The 19,281-nt window shown below is 44.8% G+C and overlaps 1 protein-coding gene across 4 annotated transcripts in view; it reads left to right on the top strand.

The window, feature by feature from the left end:
- Positions 1 to 7: 7 nt before the first annotated feature.
- Tnfrsf11a (TNF receptor superfamily member 11a) overlaps positions 8 to 19,281 on the top strand; it is a 67,645-nt gene continuing 48,371 nt past the window's right edge. For all 4 annotated transcript variants that reach the window (XM_023723166.1, XM_023723163.1, XM_023723165.1 and 1 more), the window contains exon 1: positions 8 to 94. In XM_023723166.1, coding sequence (XP_023578934.1) covers positions 20 to 94 — 75 coding nt within the window. In that variant the 5' untranslated portion in view covers positions 8 to 19. The remainder of the gene's footprint in view (positions 95 to 19,281) is intronic.

Raw genomic sequence — 19,281 nt, 5'->3', positions numbered from 1 at the left:
AGCCCGCCTGCACCGCGCCATGGCCCCGCGCGCCCCGAGGCGCGGCCCGCTGCCCCGGCTGCTGGCGCTGTGCGTGCTGCTCGCCTCGCTGCAGGTAAGGAGCGCGCGAGGGACGGACACTTGGGGCCGCCGCGAGTCCGGACACTTGGGGCCGCCGCGTCCTCGTTCCTCCGCCCGTCCACGCGCGAGCCGAGCCTTGCGGGGGAGGGAAGGACAGTGGAAACCTGGAGTTTGGGGGCGGTTACCACAGCTGGAGTGCTGGGGGAGGGAAGGGCTAGTGGAGGAGTACTGGGGCGCAGAGGCAAGGTGGACGGGACCCCAAGGCCGGGACGTGGCCTTTTCCAGATGCCCCACTTCGTCGCAGCCGCCCTGCACCCCCTTGATCGCCTACTAAGCGCCTACAGCAAAGAGCTGTTGTGGGAACGCAGCAGTAGAGACCCGGCTCCTGCCTCCTGCCGTGGCCGACAGATTCCTACCGCTCTTGCTGGGGCACTGCTTTCAGACCCGGGTTTCCCGCGGGAGTGCTGGGTCTGACTCGGGCTTCGCACCCTTCCCTGTCTCACTTGCCTCTTCACCTGAACAGTAGAGCAATCCCCCGGGGTGGGTGGGGGTATGCGGAGTTTAGATAGAGACAGAATTGGGAAATTTCTGAAAGGAGGACCAGTCTTTTTTTAATGCCCTTTATCCCCCACCCCCACCCCTTTCGGCTCTCCCCAGAGTTTAAGATCTGCCAATTCAGGTTCTGTCCTGGACTAACCATAGAGCCCCTTCTCAGAAACCCTCTGACCATGTTCAGGTAAAATATTTTTCGCAGTCGGAGAAACCAAGGTAGGATAAAATGTTTCGAGCCAGTATTGGTGTCAGAAATAGCCTTCTCTCTCTGTGATCTCAGCCTGGGACTGTGTGGGGACTGCATAGGAATCCACAGCGCGGTCGAGGCTAACCTCACTGAGGCCAAAGCCTGCCTGGAGCTCTCAAGCCTGGGATGCACCGGGGCTCCCCAGGTCCAGCTGCAGTTCCCTGAAAGAGGCAAAACAGTTCTGGAGAAACCACCTCCCAGGCAGTCAATGTTCCAGGGAGAGCGCTGATTCCCTGGATCCCTGGAGCTCAGGGACCATCCCTGCCCTTGTGCTTAGGAGCACCTCATGGGAAAGTTTCAGTCCCATTACATTTTGCTGGACGCAAAGTTCTTACAGTCTTGTTAACCAGGACTCTCGGAAGATCAGGCAGTACAATCACAATTAAAGGAAGCCAGATAGTGATTTTCTGCCCTGGAGGAGAGAGCTCTGTAATGTGGCAGACCCAGTTCTCCAAATACTGTACTATAAAAATAATTTATACTTCAGAGGTCCTCAGAGGAAAGGGTCAGTGTTGTCGGTTTTCTTGGTTTCAGCAGTTTCACATTTCTCCTCTCCTAAAACTGACTTGAGCATCTGCTAGCACTCCTGGGCACCAGAGCGCCAAGGCCTGAAAAGTGGAGGTGCACTTGGAGATTTAACCCTATTTGGGGAGAAAAGAGGGGCAACCCAGTCCATGGGAAAGCCTTCATGAAAGTAGTGGGAACATGCTGAAGGCTGAAGTAGAAAATTCTGGTGCAAGTTCTTTCTACTTCAGTCCTAGTTTTATGGGTCTTGTAGAACAGTTTCAGGGGAAAGAAGGTGAAAAAGCTGAGTGGAACTATGCATTTTAAGCATTTCAGGTGTTGCTTAATTAAGTGTTTAACAGGTTGAACCGGGTGCTAGCTTACTTGAACTAGAGGAGTAAGGCCACCATGAACAGTTAGCCACCTAAGAAACACCTGCCAGACCACACCATCCATAAAGAATCTCATGCTTTTGCAAAAACTACATATGTGTATGGGGTGTATTTGGTTCTAATATTAATAGCAAGTGTTATCAAAACAGACTTATTTTTCAGAATAACCAAAGACTGCTATTTATCTTCTATCTTTAAGCCACATTTAGTATGTGCATTTTTGTGACAAGAGACTATATATACTGCTAAACAGCAAGTTAGAATTCAAGTGACAGTACATTAATACATTGAGCATTAATTGTGTGATTTGAAATCATATATAATCTTTTTAATGAATTTGATTGTTGCAGGGTCTCACTGTGCAACTTGGACTTGTGGTGATCCTCCTGCTCTCAGCCTCCCCAGCGCTGGGATTATAGGCTTATGCTACTATGCTGGACTCTGCTGGCATAGCATGTGGTACTGGGGATAGAACCATGGTCCCAGCACTTGCCTAAAATTGCCTAAGCAGGTGCTTTAGTCCGCTGAGCTATCTCTCCAGCCCCATATGTAATCTTCTGCATTGTTAGTCAAATCAAATGACACTGGGATGCTTTTCTGATTGTTGTTTGTGACCAGCCTCTCCAGTGAAAATCCATACTGTCTAAAAGTGGTGCTCAAAGTAGTATTAAAATAACATCCTCAAAAGATATGTTTATAGCCAGGGAGATAGTTCAGTGGCATAAGCGTCTGTCTGGCAAGTACAAGGTCCTAAGTTCGATCCCTGGTGCCACAAAAAAAAAAAAAAAAAAGACATGCTTACAAACGTTCTCGGTCCAGTTACTACTGCTTTGGCCAACCTACTCTGTTAATTCAAAATGTGGAAATTGCACGGGCAACTCTGCATGTCATTAGTGACCACAGTTAGGAAACTGCTCAGGAAATGCTGAGTCAGGGAATTGATTGTGCAGAAGAGTTGACTTCTAGAAAACACATTAAGTGTGTAGTTAATGTCACTTGTGCAACATTGAATAGATTCAACATGATGTGGTGGCACATGCCTGTAATCCCAGCTGCCGAGGAGAATGAGATAGGAAGAACTCAACAACAGGCCAGCTTGGGCAATTTAGAGACCCAGTCATCATCATCAAAATAGCAATCAGAATAATAACAATAATAATAATAATGGCTGAGGATGTCGTTCAATGGTAAAGCACTTGCTTGCTTTCCATTCTCAAGGCTCAGAGTTAAAAAGAAAAGGTAAAATGGTAATTTTAAAAAAGGCTTTGTATAGAAGCCTGTAAACTTGGCCTTTAAAACTTTTCTGTGATTTATAGCTCTGTCTGCCTGTATTAGAGATTGAACTGGTTTTTAGATGTAGTAAGAGTTTTTCCTCTTAAAAGTTTTGAGTTTTTACATTGATAGTCCTTCTGATCATTCCAGGTATGAAAATAAAGATGCATATTTATTGCTAAGGTCAAGGGTAATGCACAGCCAGGCTTTTCTCAGGTTATCTAAGACTTAAGGCCAAATGCCTTTATCTTCATGACAACAAACACTTACGGTGTGCAAAACATTATGCTCATGAGAAACAGGGTGAAGGCATAGTTTCATCTTCACAGGTCACTGTCTAGTGGAAAGGATGAGAGGGGTAAAGTTTAATAAAAGCAGCACTGTAGAGTGTAGAGGTGGTGGAGGAATGGAGGGAGGACAAGCAGCTGCAGGAATCAGGAGGTCTGTCAGAGGAAGAGGTTCCCTAGTGGTCTTTGAAGGATGGGTAGGAAACTACAGGTCACAGAAGAAATGATTCCAAGAGGTGGTAGGGAGGAAAGCTTTCTGGGTCAAGAGGCTGGTGTGAGTGGTTAAGATAGAAAGGAATCTTGCCAGCAAAGAAACCACATATGTTTATAATCTTACAGATAGTACACAGCACCCAGTTCAGGAAACCCCACCAAACAGATGAGGCATTAAAGTTTTATAGTTTTGAGATAAGTCTGTATGGCCCTTACTGAGTTTGTAAGGTAGGCTGAGAAGCAGAGCGGGCACACATGCCTGGAAAGACCTGTGGGGCAAGCCCTCAGAGGAAATCCCCTGGGGTGGTGCTGGAGGTTATAGGGTAGGTAGGTGCTCTGTGATGACTTTCTTCCTGCCACCCCTTAACATCCTGAAGGCAGGTCTAGTATAGAGACTAGGATAGAAGATATCTCAAATGAGGTACTTTGAGAACACAGGCACATACTTCAGCAGGCTTTTAGTCCACTTTGTTGATAAATATATAACTCCCTGTTATTTCCTTTCCACACCCCCAACCAATGGCAAATCAGTGATAGGAACATATTCTCTTTGTTGATAAGGACCTGTGAACTTGCCTTTTCAGCTATCTACAGTGGTCCATACACCAGGAAAACTGAAATAATAAAGTAGTATCTCTGAAGGTCAATAAATCAGTGTTTTATGAGGCCATGACAAGGGGAGTTCCAACCTGCCCTCCTTTGCAAAAAGTGTTGTTTGAAGAAGGTGTAGTGTGAACTTTATCTGCCATGTCAGTATTAAAAATTTTCCCTCATTGCAGTTTCCTATTTTTGGAGAACATGGGAAAAAATTAGAGTGGTTCCCATATGGTATGTCCTGCAGATTCTAGGTGTTATGTCTCTGCTCTTTTTGTTCACCTCCCGCATATGAATCTGCATCCTGCTGTGATGGTCCTCAGCAACCCCACGGGTTCACAACACAGGTGAGCATAGCCAGCTTTTTGGCCTGCCTAGGCTGCAGTGAGTGGAGAGGAGTTGTTCCGGGTCACATGTGAAATGTGTAGTATCATTAGCCTGTAGAAGTAACAAAATTTCCTTTCTTACAATTGTTATTATGACATTTTAAAAAGGGAGGGCAAATGACCTGTGTTGTCAAGGCTGGAGACATATGCTAGGGCAACTACCCACTGGCCAGGTCCCCACCCCAGGAGAACTGGTGGTCTGTCTGCTGTCTCCTACAATTCCTGGCCCGGTTCTACAGGGAGCCTCACCTGCCCTTCAGCACATGCAGCTCACTGCTCCGCCTCCAAGCACCCTGGTTTGGCTGGTGGTGACAGATGGTTTTTCCTTGGAGCACCTTTCCCTCCCCTTCCTGATTTATAGGAAGTCATTTGCATTTATTTCCCTTCAGGTTATTATAGATACATAGGCTTTCTTGAGTATCTGCTGCTAGAAATACTGGGTTCAGCTTATCCCAACCTCGCCTACCTGAAGAACCAAGAAGGAAGAGTAGGCTTCAGCCAGTAGGTGTGGTCCCTCCAAAATCACAGAGAGCTTTTGAGCATGAAAGCCACATGGGTGTTGAGGGAGGTTACACTCATCCGCGTCTTCTGTCCTGATTCTGAGAGATGGTCTAAGTCTGTTTCCTGCCAGTGTTCTCCTGGCAGCTCTCCATCTGTCTCTGTCACCAGAGGGCTGGCTGGGGCTGCTGTTCTCACGGCAGCAGCTCCGACTGCAATGTGCTCTCAGACGAGAAGACCCCAGTCAGCAGGTGGAAGCACATTATTTTTGGCTACGTGATGATAACTTTATGTGTTTTGTTGGCCACCGCTGACCTTCAGCCTTTGGTTGCCTAGGGACATAGCCTTTATAATGAGCAGGAAAACTGAATTTGTGTTAAATCCATTCATTTATTGAAACAATTCAAATTCTACTGCTTGTGTGACACTTTTCAGTAGGCCAAGGAGACAGGGACCAAGGGACACAGTCCCCGTGTTTGGGAGATTTAAGTCTAGATGTACTCCTGGGAGTGTTTTCAAAGTGTGGTGGGCACACAGCATAGAGTACCATAACCTAAGTGTCAAGGAAGCTCTTCCATTCCTCCCTCCCTCAACCCTCTCTTCCTCCCTCACTCCCTCATGAATGTGTGTGTGTGTGTGTGTGTGTGTGTGTGTCCAGAGCACTTTAGAAAACTCATGAGAGTGACACATTAGGACCGGGGCTTCCTGGGTTGCTTGTGCTGCATGTGGTGGTAGTGGCAGGAGGCCAAATACTGGAGTGTTTTCAGGGAACTGTAGAAAATACAGGATCCCTAGGTCATGGGTGTAGGGGAGAAGAAGGCAGATGCCAACACTTACAGAGTCTACACAAGCACAATGGTTTGGAGGCGGTCTTGCTGCAGTGTGAGCTACAGAGGGGCATGATCAGACGCATGTTACAGGGAGGAGCATCCAGCGCTGGGGCCCAGGGACTATAAGGAGGCCACTGCCTTGGTTTGGGGCAGAGCTAGAAAAGGCTCAAATCAGGTCAGGGTGGTGGTGAGAGAAGAACCGAGTGCAGAGCTGAGTTCAGAGGCAGCAGGACTGTACAAAGTGCTCTTAGCACACATGCGAAGGATGCAGCTAGTTATGGAATGAATGTGACAAAGGCAGGACAAAACAGGTGACCACTTGGATGGTATTTTACAAGGAAATTGCTGTCTTAGTCTAAATCAAAATGTGGATTCAGGTTCAAGTGATGAAGGACTTTCCCCCAAACAACAACAAAAAATGGTGAAACTTTCACTATTGAATCTCAGCTTCCACAGGTTATCTTACTGGGAGGCAAAGGCAAAGTTCCTTGGTGTAGCAGTAAACAGGCCTCAGGCCCCAGAGCCCTGAAGTAAGCCGGATATTTGCATGCTGTGGAATTCAGAGAGCCATTTCCTGACTCAGAGGCATCTTGGAATAAGAAGTTCAGGATGGACACAGGGTGCCAAAGCTTAGGCTGAAGAGAGATAAATAGCCAGTGGTCCCCAAAGGATCCAGCATCAAGCACATGTGCCTTGACCTGTGGTCTCAAAACACTGGCTGCAGATAGATCACCTGTCCCCCTCCCCTGACAGTGTTTATGTTGGACCTGTAGTTTGGCAAATCCGTTCAGCTTATGATGTTTTCCTGGCAGGTCTTTATCGCCTGAGATGAGTGTTTCCCTTCCTCTCAGGCCAGCCCCTCTTAGATTTCCCTAACCTGAAAATTCTGAGCTAACAGGTGCCATGGTGGCCCATGTAACACAAGCAGACAGAAAGCTGCTGGCTCTCCAAGCAGCAGGAAGAACCAACTGCAAAGCCTATCCTTTTAGTTCACCAGAGTAATAATAACTCATTACATTTCCCGCTCAGAGTGTTGAGAGTACAAGAGCCACTTCCCCACACTATCAGAAATTTAAAGACTTTCCATTAAAAATGAGGAAGAAAAACTCTCATTAGCTTTTGGTGAATGTGTTGGCTAAAATGGGCAAGTGGGGAGAGAGGAGGTGCAACATGGCCTACAGTCATCTGAGTGCTGTGATGTTCCTGTCCCTCCTTCCAAGTGAGAAATGAACTACTTCCCTCAGGTGTTCATTTGAAAGAAATGTTGAATATGTTGCTTTAATGTAATTGGCACCTGATTTAAAAGTTTGGTGTAGCAGCACAAGCAGCTGCTAAACCCATCTCCAGTTGAGACCCATGAAGGCCCTCCCTTTTCTCAACCTTAGATTCACAATAGGTGAACATGATCACATCTAAATTTCTTTCATTTTTAAGGTTTACTAGAGATTATCCACAGCTGCCCTTGCTAGCCCATATCATTAATAATTCCTAATATCAGGAACTTCCCTAAAGCAGACTTAAAGCTAATATGTCACAGTTTGAACCTGTTTCCTCAATTCCTTATGGTTAAAGACTGGTTGGCCAATATCTTCTTTATTTTACTATTTCTGTTGTTGAAGATTGTTAGCCCACAACTTCCTCTTCCTTGGGGTTATTCATGCCAGTTCTGTTAGCCTCTTTGTAAACTTTTTCCCCTTCCAATCCAGCAGATACTTATTCTGTATTTGCTGACAATAAAATCAACAATAAAGGCTCACAAGCATTGCGGAAAGAGTCAGTCAGGACCTAGCACCCACTGACCTCTGAACCCAAGACCTTCCATCCTTCCATCCTTGCAAATTGCCGCAGAAAACACGTGAGATGCTACAGAAATACAGAGGCAGGAAGGCTGACTTTGCAGTGGAGAGCTGAGCAGCTGAGTCTGACTTAGTCCAGCAGGGGTGGATGCTGAGAACAGAGGTGCAGTGGGAGAAGGGGCTGAGGTAGAACAAGCAGAGCAGACCTGAGGAAAGCCCATCCCATCCCAGTGTCTGGAGCCTGGGGCCCTGTGAGGGAGTAGCAGTATAATCTAGCTGAGGAAGAACTGTGAGTCTGAGTCCCAGAGGACTGCACAAGCAGATACAGGAGTTTTTCTTATAGACTCAAGAGTTTTCCAACTCTAGTCCTTACACCCAGCATCCTAAGGCTGTATATGCACAAAATCCCAAACTCTGTGATGGCTACCAGCAATCTGTGGATTAATAGCTCCACTGGTGATTCTGATGAAGTTTGAGAACTGCAGCCACAGATCATAACACTCCTCAGAAAGGGTTGTGAGCTCAGCTCTAAGTTGATGATGAATGTGATTAATAAATTTGAAGTTGCTGCCATTTGTTGAATCCCTCCTGTATGGCAGCCATGTTGTATGTATGAGCTTTATCTCTGTTGCTCACTGTACCTTGCCAAGAAGATGGGGAAACTGAGATGCTGAGCAACTTAGTAACTTGCTCAAGTTTGCACAACTAGCAAGAGGCAGGGGTGGAACTCCTCTTAAGTGTCTGCTGTAGTGGCCATGGTCTTCACTCCTCAGGTAAACTGCATGTTTAAGAGGGAGCAAAGGTGTGGAGACAGAGACCTCTGAGAATGCTGGGACAAAAGCAAGCTTTCTGGTGTTTGGGGAACTGTCAGAGCCAGTCAGCATTTGCGGGGGTCCATGTTGGCTGCTTGAAGGTGTATTCATAGAGGGCTTTCTAGAACTGATATTAGGCGGAAATGAAAATGCTGCCTTTAAAGCTACTAGAGATGAAAAGATAGGCACCCAGAACACCTTCAGCATAGGGTTTGTGTGCCGTGGTCCCTGACTCAGGAGGAAAACAAGTGTGACATAGTGAATCAGTCCTTCCACTTCCTGAAGCAGACTCCTCGGACTCCTTTCTGCCACTACCCCCCTGCCAGCAACCAGAAATAAACTGTCCTGGTACACTGCACCACAGCCCTGCCACTGAGACAGTCCATCCCCTCCTCAAGCATTTGTCCCATTTCTCCAGCCATGGGGCCTTGGGCTGCATCTGGGAGGGAAGGCAGGAAAACCTGAGAGCTGAAATGCTTGGCCTCACGAGCTTTGGGGGATAGTTTGATTATATTTTTCAAGGTCCCTTATGTGTTAGTCTTAATATAATTATAGTGAAATTTGGGGTCACTTACCTGAACGAAAATGGCCCAGACTCCTATTGTGAGATTGCTGCCATGGCATATATATGAAAATCATTTTTCAATATTGACAGTTTTTCAATCCGCTAAAGGTCTTCCATAAGTAATAGGAGACACCATCAAGGATGAAGGAGGTCACAACATAGAGCCTTCTGGGTCACTGTGAGTCACAAACTTTTGCTTGGGGTGAGATGGAGGCTGTTGGGGGAATTGGGGTGGTAGGTGACAACACAGTGTTACTATGGCCCAATGACTGAAGTCCTAGAAACAGACCTCCAAGTGGATGACAATGGAGTATGAGATACTGGAGGCAAATAAATTCAGTGGGGATGCATCTGGACTTGAACACAGCTCTGTCTTGGATCTTAGCCCATTAATAATAATCATTATAAGGTGTACAAATAAAGAGACCATAAAAGCTTACCCATATTTGATGGGTAGCCAGAATTTTCAAGCACCTCAGCCAGAGTCCCTGTGACCAGGGGTCCAATTTGTATGTAAAATTACAAACAACAAAAACACCAGAACACATAACCAATCATCTTAACTTCCCACTGGCCAGGGAGGACAGAAGTAATGAGCTCCTCACTGCTCTCTTCTGGGAGTGAGTCAGTGTGAAAGAGGCCACATGGGTGGGAGGGACTCTCCCTTCCCAGGGATCAGTGACAGGCAGAGGCGGCAGAGCAGCTCTGCTGTATGTTAGTCAGGCAGCCCTGTGTTTGCCAGCATTAGGAACAAGACATCAAGCCTTGGAAAAGATTTCTAATCTTGCCTTTACAATTTCTTCCCCAAAGAATGCCTCGGATTTTGTCCCAAGTTGGTAGAGTCTTTCCAAATTTGTGCTTGGGAGTGTGAATTTGATTCAGAATAAGTAGGAAACTTCTACAGTCATCTGCAAAGGGAAGTTAAGAGACAGGGGTCCTTTGGGGAAAAACATTTGCCACATGGCTTGCGCTCTTCTAGTCTGCTTACCACCATCCACCTGAGCAAGCTGCTTCATGTTCCCAGTAAGGCTGCAGGAAGCCCAGGAAGCCCAGTCTCCAGGACAGTGCCTGGTGTGCAGTATGTGTTTCATAAGGGCCAGTGCTTCTTTTTTTCTTTTCTTTTCTTTTCTTTCTTTCTTTCTTTCTTTCTTTCTTTCTTTCTTTCTTTCTTTCTTTCTTTCTTTCTTTCTTTTTTTTTTTGCAGTATCAGGGATTGAACTAAGGACCCTGCATTTGCCAGACAAGCACTAATTCTACTGTGCTATCTCCCCAGCCCTCATCAGTGCTTCCTTGGTCCCATCCAGGACAAATGGTGTCAAAGAGCCTCTATAGGAGAAGCATTTCTCAATGTCATTACGTAGACAGATGACTGTAGAGTATTTGAGAACATGAGAATGTTCTGGCTCTTTGACATCAACAGGCAGACACACAATCAGACATCATCAGGAGCTTGGGTTACCAGTTAACTAACACACAGTGAAGTAAAGATATTAAGCAAATATCTCATTGCAAATGTTGGGGAAGATGAGGATGCTGCTAAGGTTACCATACACCAGGAAAATCAAACCAAAAAAACACCATAGAATTTCAAAGGGATCAGGGTAGGAAAAAGGACAGGGAACATGAGACCATGTAGCACCAGGCTCTAACCAACCTAGAAGTGAAGGAAATCTTGTCATTAAAATGATTGGGCTGGGGAGATAGCTCAGTAGAGTAAGGGTTTGCCTGGCAAGCACAAGGGCCTAAGTTCAATCCCAGGTTCTGCCAAAAAAAAAATGATCAAGAGCAGTAGTTTCACATTTCTGATCAAGAGTTGACATGAGCCTTGAAGGTTAAGTAGGCACTCATTTGCTGGGAGAAATGCAGAGTCAGGGGATGGAGTGTGCTCTAGGTCAAGGATCCTAGGCCTGGCTGCCAAGGGGAACTCACAGAAGTGGCTAAAGATAAGAGCGGGCAGGTGTGCAGGGCATTGCTAGCCTCGCTGAGGTGCTGAATTTCATCACAGTCTTTCACGTGAGCTCTGACTTGCCATTCCAGGACCAGAAGTGCCTAAGAGCTTCTTAAAAACAGAGTCCTAGACCCACCCTAGACCTGCTGAGGCAGAGTCTGTGTTACACCAAGATTGCTTTGTGACCCTGCGCATTAGAGAAGCAATGGGTTTTACCTTGAAGGCCAGGAGATGCCTAGAAAGGTGCCAAAAAGGGAGGTGGCAGATTTGAGAGGCACTTAGGAGACTTGGGGTGTTGGCACCTTTAGCATGGAAGTGGCTCACAGAAGGGTTGCTGGCCTGCAAAAGGCCAGGAAATGCTCAGAAAACAAGCATAGAGTTCACTGACTTCTGCAAAAAAGACCAGAAATTGTTCTCATTGCAAATAAATAAAAAACTTGAATTTAAAGTCCAAAAATTATAAAAAAGAATAAAAAACGGAGAAAAAAATCTCCCACACTGGGAGCATAAAGTAGCACTCATAGGAGCTGGTGAAAATTAAATTGAGTGATGTCATGACAAGTCAAAGCCAGCCAAATTGCTGTGTTTAGGAAGCAATCTTCTTTGTACTGTCTTGAGTACCACCAGCTGCAGCTGTTTTTTGTTTGTTTATTTGTTTTGTTTTTTCATTCTTTATGAATCTGGAAGACAATTCAAGACTTTTTTAAGGAGATTTCTTCACTATTCCTTGAGCCATGTGTTTCCTTTTCATGGAGCAGACATGAGAAATGCATTCTGAGGGAACAACAAAGCCAGTTCAACAAACTCAGTGTACCTTTGATAAATTCCTCAATACATAACTCTGTAGTCATTTATCTGCGATAAAGATAGTTGAAAGAAAAAATGCTGGTGGCCCCAGGAAAAAGCTACTTTCAAAACACTGTAAAAATTCAGTCGTTTAAAGTTTGCTAACCCAAAATGTGAGTACGTCAAGAGTTTTAGTAGACCACAGTTAACTCTACATTTTAAGATTTTTAAAAATCAAAGCTAATCTGTCGGATTTTTAAGTGTCATAATGGCCGGGATTGGATATATTGCCCATGGGAGACCAAATTAAAGGAATTACAGAGCCTTTATTAATTTAGTGGGCGACCAATGTGCTTCCCCCTCCAAAATGGGAAAACGCAAAAGGCCCAGTTCTTTGTTCCCTACCAGCTTATATAGTTTCTTTGTTGCTATGGAGATCAGGCGGGAATGTGATGCCGCCTATATCGTATAGGTGCAGGGTCTCAGGCAGAGGGATTTATGGCTAAGCATGGGCAAATGGTCTGGCTCTTATTGCCCTTACCTGGCCCTATCTCCTCCTTTCTCCTACATGTTTATGAAGTTTTGGCAGAGCAGGGGAAGGAGTGAGGGATGGGGTAATTTAGTCAAGGCTAGAAGAGAAGGTGGCCTGGCCCAGATGTCTTTTACATAAATACTTAAGGCAAGAGCCAAACTAATGAATGTCCATTTTGTATCTGTGTATTCAAAGTGGTTAGGATAGATGTATAGTTACATTCTCTTAATGAATAGAGGGATTTGTTCTAATGGTGTTTGTAGATAGGATGACAAGTCCACATCTTGTACAGCAATTAACCACTAGAAAGAATGCATGCAATGTGTTAATTATTGGAACTGTCCTACCAATTTGGTTTGAAACTGTCTCATTGCTATTTGTTTCTCAATAAAATTATGGAAAAAAAGAGCCAAACTAAATTAAATTCTGCTTCAGTTTTTCCTACTTCTAAGGTGAATAGGGGATTGTGCTAGACATCATCCCTTACACTGTATGGGAGCTATTCCAGTAAGTCTTTTGGCAAAATGATTACAATGGTAAACTGGGTATTTTAGAAAATAAAAAGTTTATTTGGCTCATGATTCTGGTGGCTGAACATCCAAACAGCATGTCACTAGCATCTGGCAAGAGCACCAAGCTTTTCCACAGTTTGGTGAGTGACATCACATAGTTAGAGCATACCCCAGAGCAGCAAGTACTGAGTAAGCTGAGAAGAGGTCACACAGTGAAAGAGGAGGCAAGGGATCCAGAGGGCCACACTCCTTTTATTTATTATGTTATTGTTGTTCTGAGAGAGGGTTTTGCTCTGTGGTCCAGACTGGCCTCAAACTCATGGCAATCCTTCTGCCTCAGCCTCCTGGGTGCTGGGACTATAAGCATGTGCCACCAACCCTGGCTCACACACTGCTTTTGTAACAACTTGTTTTCTTGAGAACTAATCCACTCCTACGTGACTTTACCTATCCCAGAGACCAGCATCAATTGCTTCACAAGGGCGGACATGACTCAGTCACCCCTCACCGCCCATGTCCCCTCTTTCAATACCCTTCCTTTAGGGAATTACATTTCAAAATGAGTTTTCCTGGGGACAAACCACACATTTAAACCATAGCACAAATGAGGTTTCTACCTTGCAATGAAAATGTTCTTATTTAAACCTTTATAGGATAATGGCAGTGTCGGCGGGGACCCTAAAATTCAGTACCACCCTATTCTCCCTTTGTGGGTACATGTTCACTCTAATTGGTACAAATCACATGGACAGTTATGTGACCCTCCTCTTACTGCATTTAGGCACTAGGCGGTTTTGAGGTGTCGTGCTTGGGCAAGCCATGTGAAATCCCTCCCAGGGACTTTGCAATGCTTTTCACGTCCACCTGGAATATCCCTCCTCCTGACATACACTATGAAGTTGGTGCCACTTGTGTCCTATGTCATGAGTCAGTGCTGTCAGCAGCTAAATCCTGACCTGTGAGCAGGGCCAGGCAGAAGTGAATTTCCCCAGAAAAATAAACAAAGGACTTGAATAGCTATTTCCCTGAAGAAGATATACAAATGGCCAACACTCACAAAAAGTGATGTTCATCATTAGTCACTAAGGAAATGCACATTGGAACCATAATGAGATAACCACTGCCACCTAATATGAGGGGTATTATATAATAAAAAAACCAACAGAAAAATTATGTGTTATTGAGGACATGGAAAGATTGGAACCTTCATGAGTTGTGTAAAACAATGAGAGAAGTTCTCAAAAAACTAAGACTTACCATATGATTTCTAGGACACAGACCCAAAAGAATTGAAAACATGGATGGAAACAAACATTTGTGTGCCAGAGTGTGTGGCAGCATCATTCACTGCAGAATGGAAGGACCCAAGGATTCATCAAAAGATAAATGAATAAAAAACTGATATATCCACATGCTGAACTATTAGTCATAAAGAGAAATGCAGTTGTAGTGAATGATACAGTGCAGATGCATCTCAGAGGTAGCATGCTAAGTGAGACAAACCAGACACACAAAGACACAAATATTGTGCGATTCCACTTATACGAAGTACATGGGTGAGTCAGATGTACAGAGGCATCAGGATTGTGTTGGCCAGGGGCTGGTAGAAGGAGGAATGGGGAATTATTAATGCCTGTGGAGATTCTGTTTCAGGTGAAGAAAATGATATGGAAATAGATTGTAAGAGTAGTTGCACAGTCTTATGAGTACAATGCCATTAAAATATACACTTAAAAATGACTAAAATGGCAAATTTTATATGATATGTGTTTTGTAATAGTAAATATTTTCTTAAATTACCTGGAGAAAAGGAAAAGGGCAAACATTAAAAGAACCAAATTTGGGATTTCATATTGAGAAGACCTTTCTCATCTCCCTGAAATGAGCCACACTTTTTTTTCAACTTAATAAATTTTCCTTTAGTAATCTACCAAATACCTCTTGAGAAAAGTCATGAACTATTATGTGATTGGGCAACAGGTAAGAGGCCAGCTCAAGAAACAGACTCCTGGGCTGTGAACTGCTGTGGGAGCAGGCTGACGCAGGGCCAAGCAGCAGTACTTTTACCTGCATGAGCTGCGCGCCAGGCCTCCTGCAGGTGTTCTCCCAAAAGTCACTGCTTTGCTGTTTGCTCAGGCCACCTTTTCCCTGACCTCCCACCCATGAGAACTAACCTAACGCTGTAGCTGCATTCTGAGGACTTCACGCCTTCCTCTTCATCCCAGCCATCTTCACAATAGGGCTTGTGTTCACAGAGCTGCTCAAGGGCCTGCCCTTTCTCCTACAGTGGCCTTGTTGCCCTTTCCTGGGGTCCTGGCCTTCCCCACCTGGGATCAGAACACACCTATGTCCGAGACAGGCTCTCCCCTTGCACCTTCCTACAGCTCCAGTACTCTCTTCTCTCCTGCCTTCCGCCTACTCAAGCCCACTTCCTGCCACTTCTGTACTTGGGCCTCTGCCCTCACCTTCGTACGTGGCATCTTGGGCACCTCCTCCTGTGCATCCTGCATCACCAGGAGAATATTTATTTTTCTTACCTTGCACTAAGCCCCTCTAGAAGCCAAGGAAGATTCCAGCACAGGTCAGAAAGTCCTGGATCATGCCCCACCACACTCTTCATCCCCCCATCTTTCATCCCCATCAGTGGGGACAGCTCAGGAACTTAGTGCAGCTTGGATCTTTACAATGTACCATTGTGCAAAGCTTTATCTATTAGTTTCCTTCCCTTTCCTTTTCTGTGGCTGTGTCTCCCAGTATGAAAAGCTCCGAGGGGACAGTGTATGCATCTTTTTTAGCCTGCTCCAATGTATTAACAAATGAGGGGAAGAGGCAGCGATGACTTCAGTGGTGTGAGAACAGCAGAGATTTCAGAAGAGAGAATGGGGAGAATGCTCTCCATTGTTAAACCCTAGGTCCCATCTTTTTTTTTCTTTTTTATTTGAGTCAGTATCTCGCTATGCAGCTCAGGCTGGCCTGGGGCTCACTTTTGTAGCCCCTAGGCTGGTCTCGAACTCACCGTGATCCTCCTGTCTCAACCTCCCGAGTGCTGGTATTACAGGCCTGTGCTGCCATGCCTGGGGTTTCAGGGCCAGTATGTGGGTCTGGGAATCGAACTCAGGGCCTTGCTCTTTCCAGGTAGGTGCTTACAGCTCTGAGCCATCTCCCCAGCCCCAGATTCCAACTTTATATTCTGGTTCATATTAAGAAAAAAATGTGTTCCATTGACAGCTGACAAGCTAGGATCGATGTCTTCAAGTGGAAGCCTTGAGTACTCTTCATCACGAGGTACATGTTCATTAAAGGCAATCTAGAATTATCTAAATCTTCTGACAGCAGCCCATTACAGTGTCTGTGACAGTAATAATTCTGTTCATAATCTTAAATACACTCAACATCTTTTCAAACGGGACTAACCATGAATGCTTGACTCTCACTTTGGCAAGCTAATTTTTTCAGTAGTTGCATGTAAGATACATTTCTTTGAAATGTATTATATTTTTAAACACTCAGGGAGTTTTCAGTTAAACCCTCTAATATTCTGTATCTACTCCCATCATGTCTGTGCCACACACCTACCTGGTACAAACTAGTGTTTGTAAGTTTTAAGTAGACGCCATCATTGATTAGTCTCTCAGCTTGGGTAAACATACCACACGGAATATGGTAGGTGACACATTGGGGTACATAGATGCTCCCAAATGCTGCCCCTATTCTCCCTGCATCTTTACCTTATGGCGTGTCATTTTCTTATGTGTTTATAAAATGTTCTGAAACTTGAAATGCCCAGTCTTGGTATATACCAAAGAAAAATGAGCTTGATATTTTCTCTGTATTATCTATAAGCTTATTTAAAATGAGACTATCTGGCAGTCGTAACTCAATTAATGCCCTAGTTAGCAGAAATCACCCACAGATACAATCTCTCAGCAGCTTTATCAGCAGACATACTGAGTAAACTGTCTGCCTGTAGCCAGGCACAGTGTGCACAGCCGACCGAACCCCAGACAGAAAACCACAGAGTAACTCAGAGCACTTGACACTTGACAGCGATGCCTCTCACTTCCAATCCCAGTGAAGGTACTTCTTCTGAAATCAAACATACTTTTGAAAATATGCTAACAACCCCCCTCCCAGTTATGCCACTGGATATCCTGCCAGTCATTCTTTGTCAGATAAAAAGTACCGAAGGTGCAGTGTATTAAACATCATCTTATTATTAAAAAAAAAACTATTACAGCAGAGATCTCATTGCCTCTTGACCCCCAGATCCTACAGAGAGCACATAGTCCAGGCAGCCCTTTGGTCCAAGAGAGGGAGTGTGCTCGGCCTACCCCACCATCCTGGCCCACAAGAAATAGCAGGAAAGAAAGACACTGCTGAGAGCTGGGCTGAGCTCAGAGACTGAGCTGGAATCCCAGGGCACCTAGAAAGGCCACCACTGCAGACCAAACAGCATCACACGGACATCTAGTAGATATGTGTATCATTATCACCAGAGCACCTCCTTCTGTGAGGTAGAAGATGGGGCCCAAGTAGTGAGCCTGTCTGACAGACATGGAGAGTAATAGGAGTCACAGCACCACAGTAGGACAAAGTAAGTATCCACACAAGACAGCTCTGCCCTGGGCAGGAAGATCAGTAGCGACCAGACAACCTAACTTCATGAAGGCTCTCAGCCCAACACAGCCAACAAGTGCTGTCCACTGCCAAGATGCTAAAGCAGAAGGTCAACTCAGCTGAAGGCACAGTGAAGGAAGGGCACATGAGGGGATCAGCTAGTTGGCTACTAATTCTGTTCCTGCAAAAGTTGGAACAAAGCTGAAAATGACAGTGGGAAAGCATAAATCCCCCAACAAAAAAGTGCAATAAAACTGAAAAAAAAAAAGTAATGAAGGATGATATATACTCAGGAAAATGGTTAATTCTTTGGAATTTTTTTTTTTTTAATATTCTGTCTCCCTTTAACAGTTCTGGTGACACTTATCCTTTTCCCCTCAGGGAGTGACAGGATGTGAGCAACTTGCATTTGCTAACTATGCTCCTGTATGCACGTGAACATCCACTCCCCTCTGTGGAATGTGCGCCAGTCCACCAAGGGCATAAGGGGATCACATCATTTACTTCCCCCAGTGACCTACTAGAAAGGTCTTTAGCTTCAGAATGAGGAAGCAGAACCTTCATGTTCATGGAATATTGCCATTGGCCACAGCCACATCATTTACGTGAATTATGGCACATGATTCTCAGTCAGCTGGGTGGGCACAAGTATCAGACACCTTGTACAGGTGAGGAGACTGAGGCTTACTGTTGGATCTTGTGGGGGGTGGTTGGTCCAAAAACTGTAGAAATACAGACTATTTTATTAAAGAAATGTCAAGTAGTCTCTGTCCAGTCCAAATTGGAAGCCCAATTCTCAGAGTTAACTCAGGTGGAAAATCTCCATGCTCCAAAGCCCACCCTCACCACAGAGGGCCTGTCTAGGCCTCATCCCACCCTGACCCCTCCTCCAACTTGGGTTCTCCCAGCACCTGTTTCTGCTCACTAAATTTCCTATATTCTGTATGATCAAATTTGACTTAGTATTTATTTAATTTTTCTGTTTTTGTAGAGAGACCAGCCCTGTCTGATTTCTATGCTAATAACTATTCCTGCATCATCTCCACTCCTTGTTATGAATGTCTCATTGAGAAGTGTGATGGTGGATGCTTTCTTTCCGCACTCAGATATGTGACCATGCTCGTTAAGAACAGAGAGCCAGGGCTGGGGCAGAGCATTTGTTTAGCATGCACAAGGCTCCGCATTCCAGCCACAGCACCACACACAACCATAATTGTAAAACCTGGACAGCTATATGAAATGGAGGAGGGCATCTAGAAGCTCTCAGAGGAAAGCAGCTAAAATCTGGACAATCCTGACATGGTCTCCCAGAGTGCCCCAAATGAGAGAGTCTGTGTTTTGACTGCTTACTTGAAATGTCTGTCAGAGGGAAAAAGTTCAGACCTCTCTGGGCCATTTTCTCAGCTGACTGAAAGAAAGAAAAGTAGTTAAAGAAATGGACAAGAAGTGAGAGCACCTTTGTTTGCAGGTTACTCTGATCTTTTAATGCTTCTGCTTATTTGTTGTATGTTTACAGCTAAAATAACATACCTCACAGAGAAGTAATTTTTTAGTGTGAGACTGTCACAGTAAGGAAAGCAGGTCACTGGCACTTCATTTGTATTACACTTTAGGCGGGAGCAGTCCCAGTAGTGATTTTTGTTAAGGATATTATTTTCTAGGGTACCAGGACTATTAAGTGAAGTATTATTTTCACATTTAATAGTTTCTCCCTTAACAAAAACCACATTGTTTAGTTCTGCTGGAACATACAGAAATTTGATATAATCCTTCCTGAACTTACAGTCCAATTCTCAAATATAGTCATGGGTGACATTTTATAAAATGAAACCTATGGAAAATCCCTCATTTGTTCTTCTGAGTGAGTTTTTTTTTTTT

The sequence above is a fragment of the Octodon degus genome, unplaced genomic scaffold (assembly GCF_000260255.1).
Source record: "Octodon degus isolate 3935 unplaced genomic scaffold, OctDeg1.0 scaffold00097, whole genome shotgun sequence".
In the NCBI taxonomy this organism is placed as follows: Eukaryota; Metazoa; Chordata; class Mammalia; order Rodentia; family Octodontidae; genus Octodon; species Octodon degus.
The sequence above is the reverse complement of the archived record's forward strand: the minus strand, read 5'-3'. Positions and strand labels throughout refer to the sequence as shown.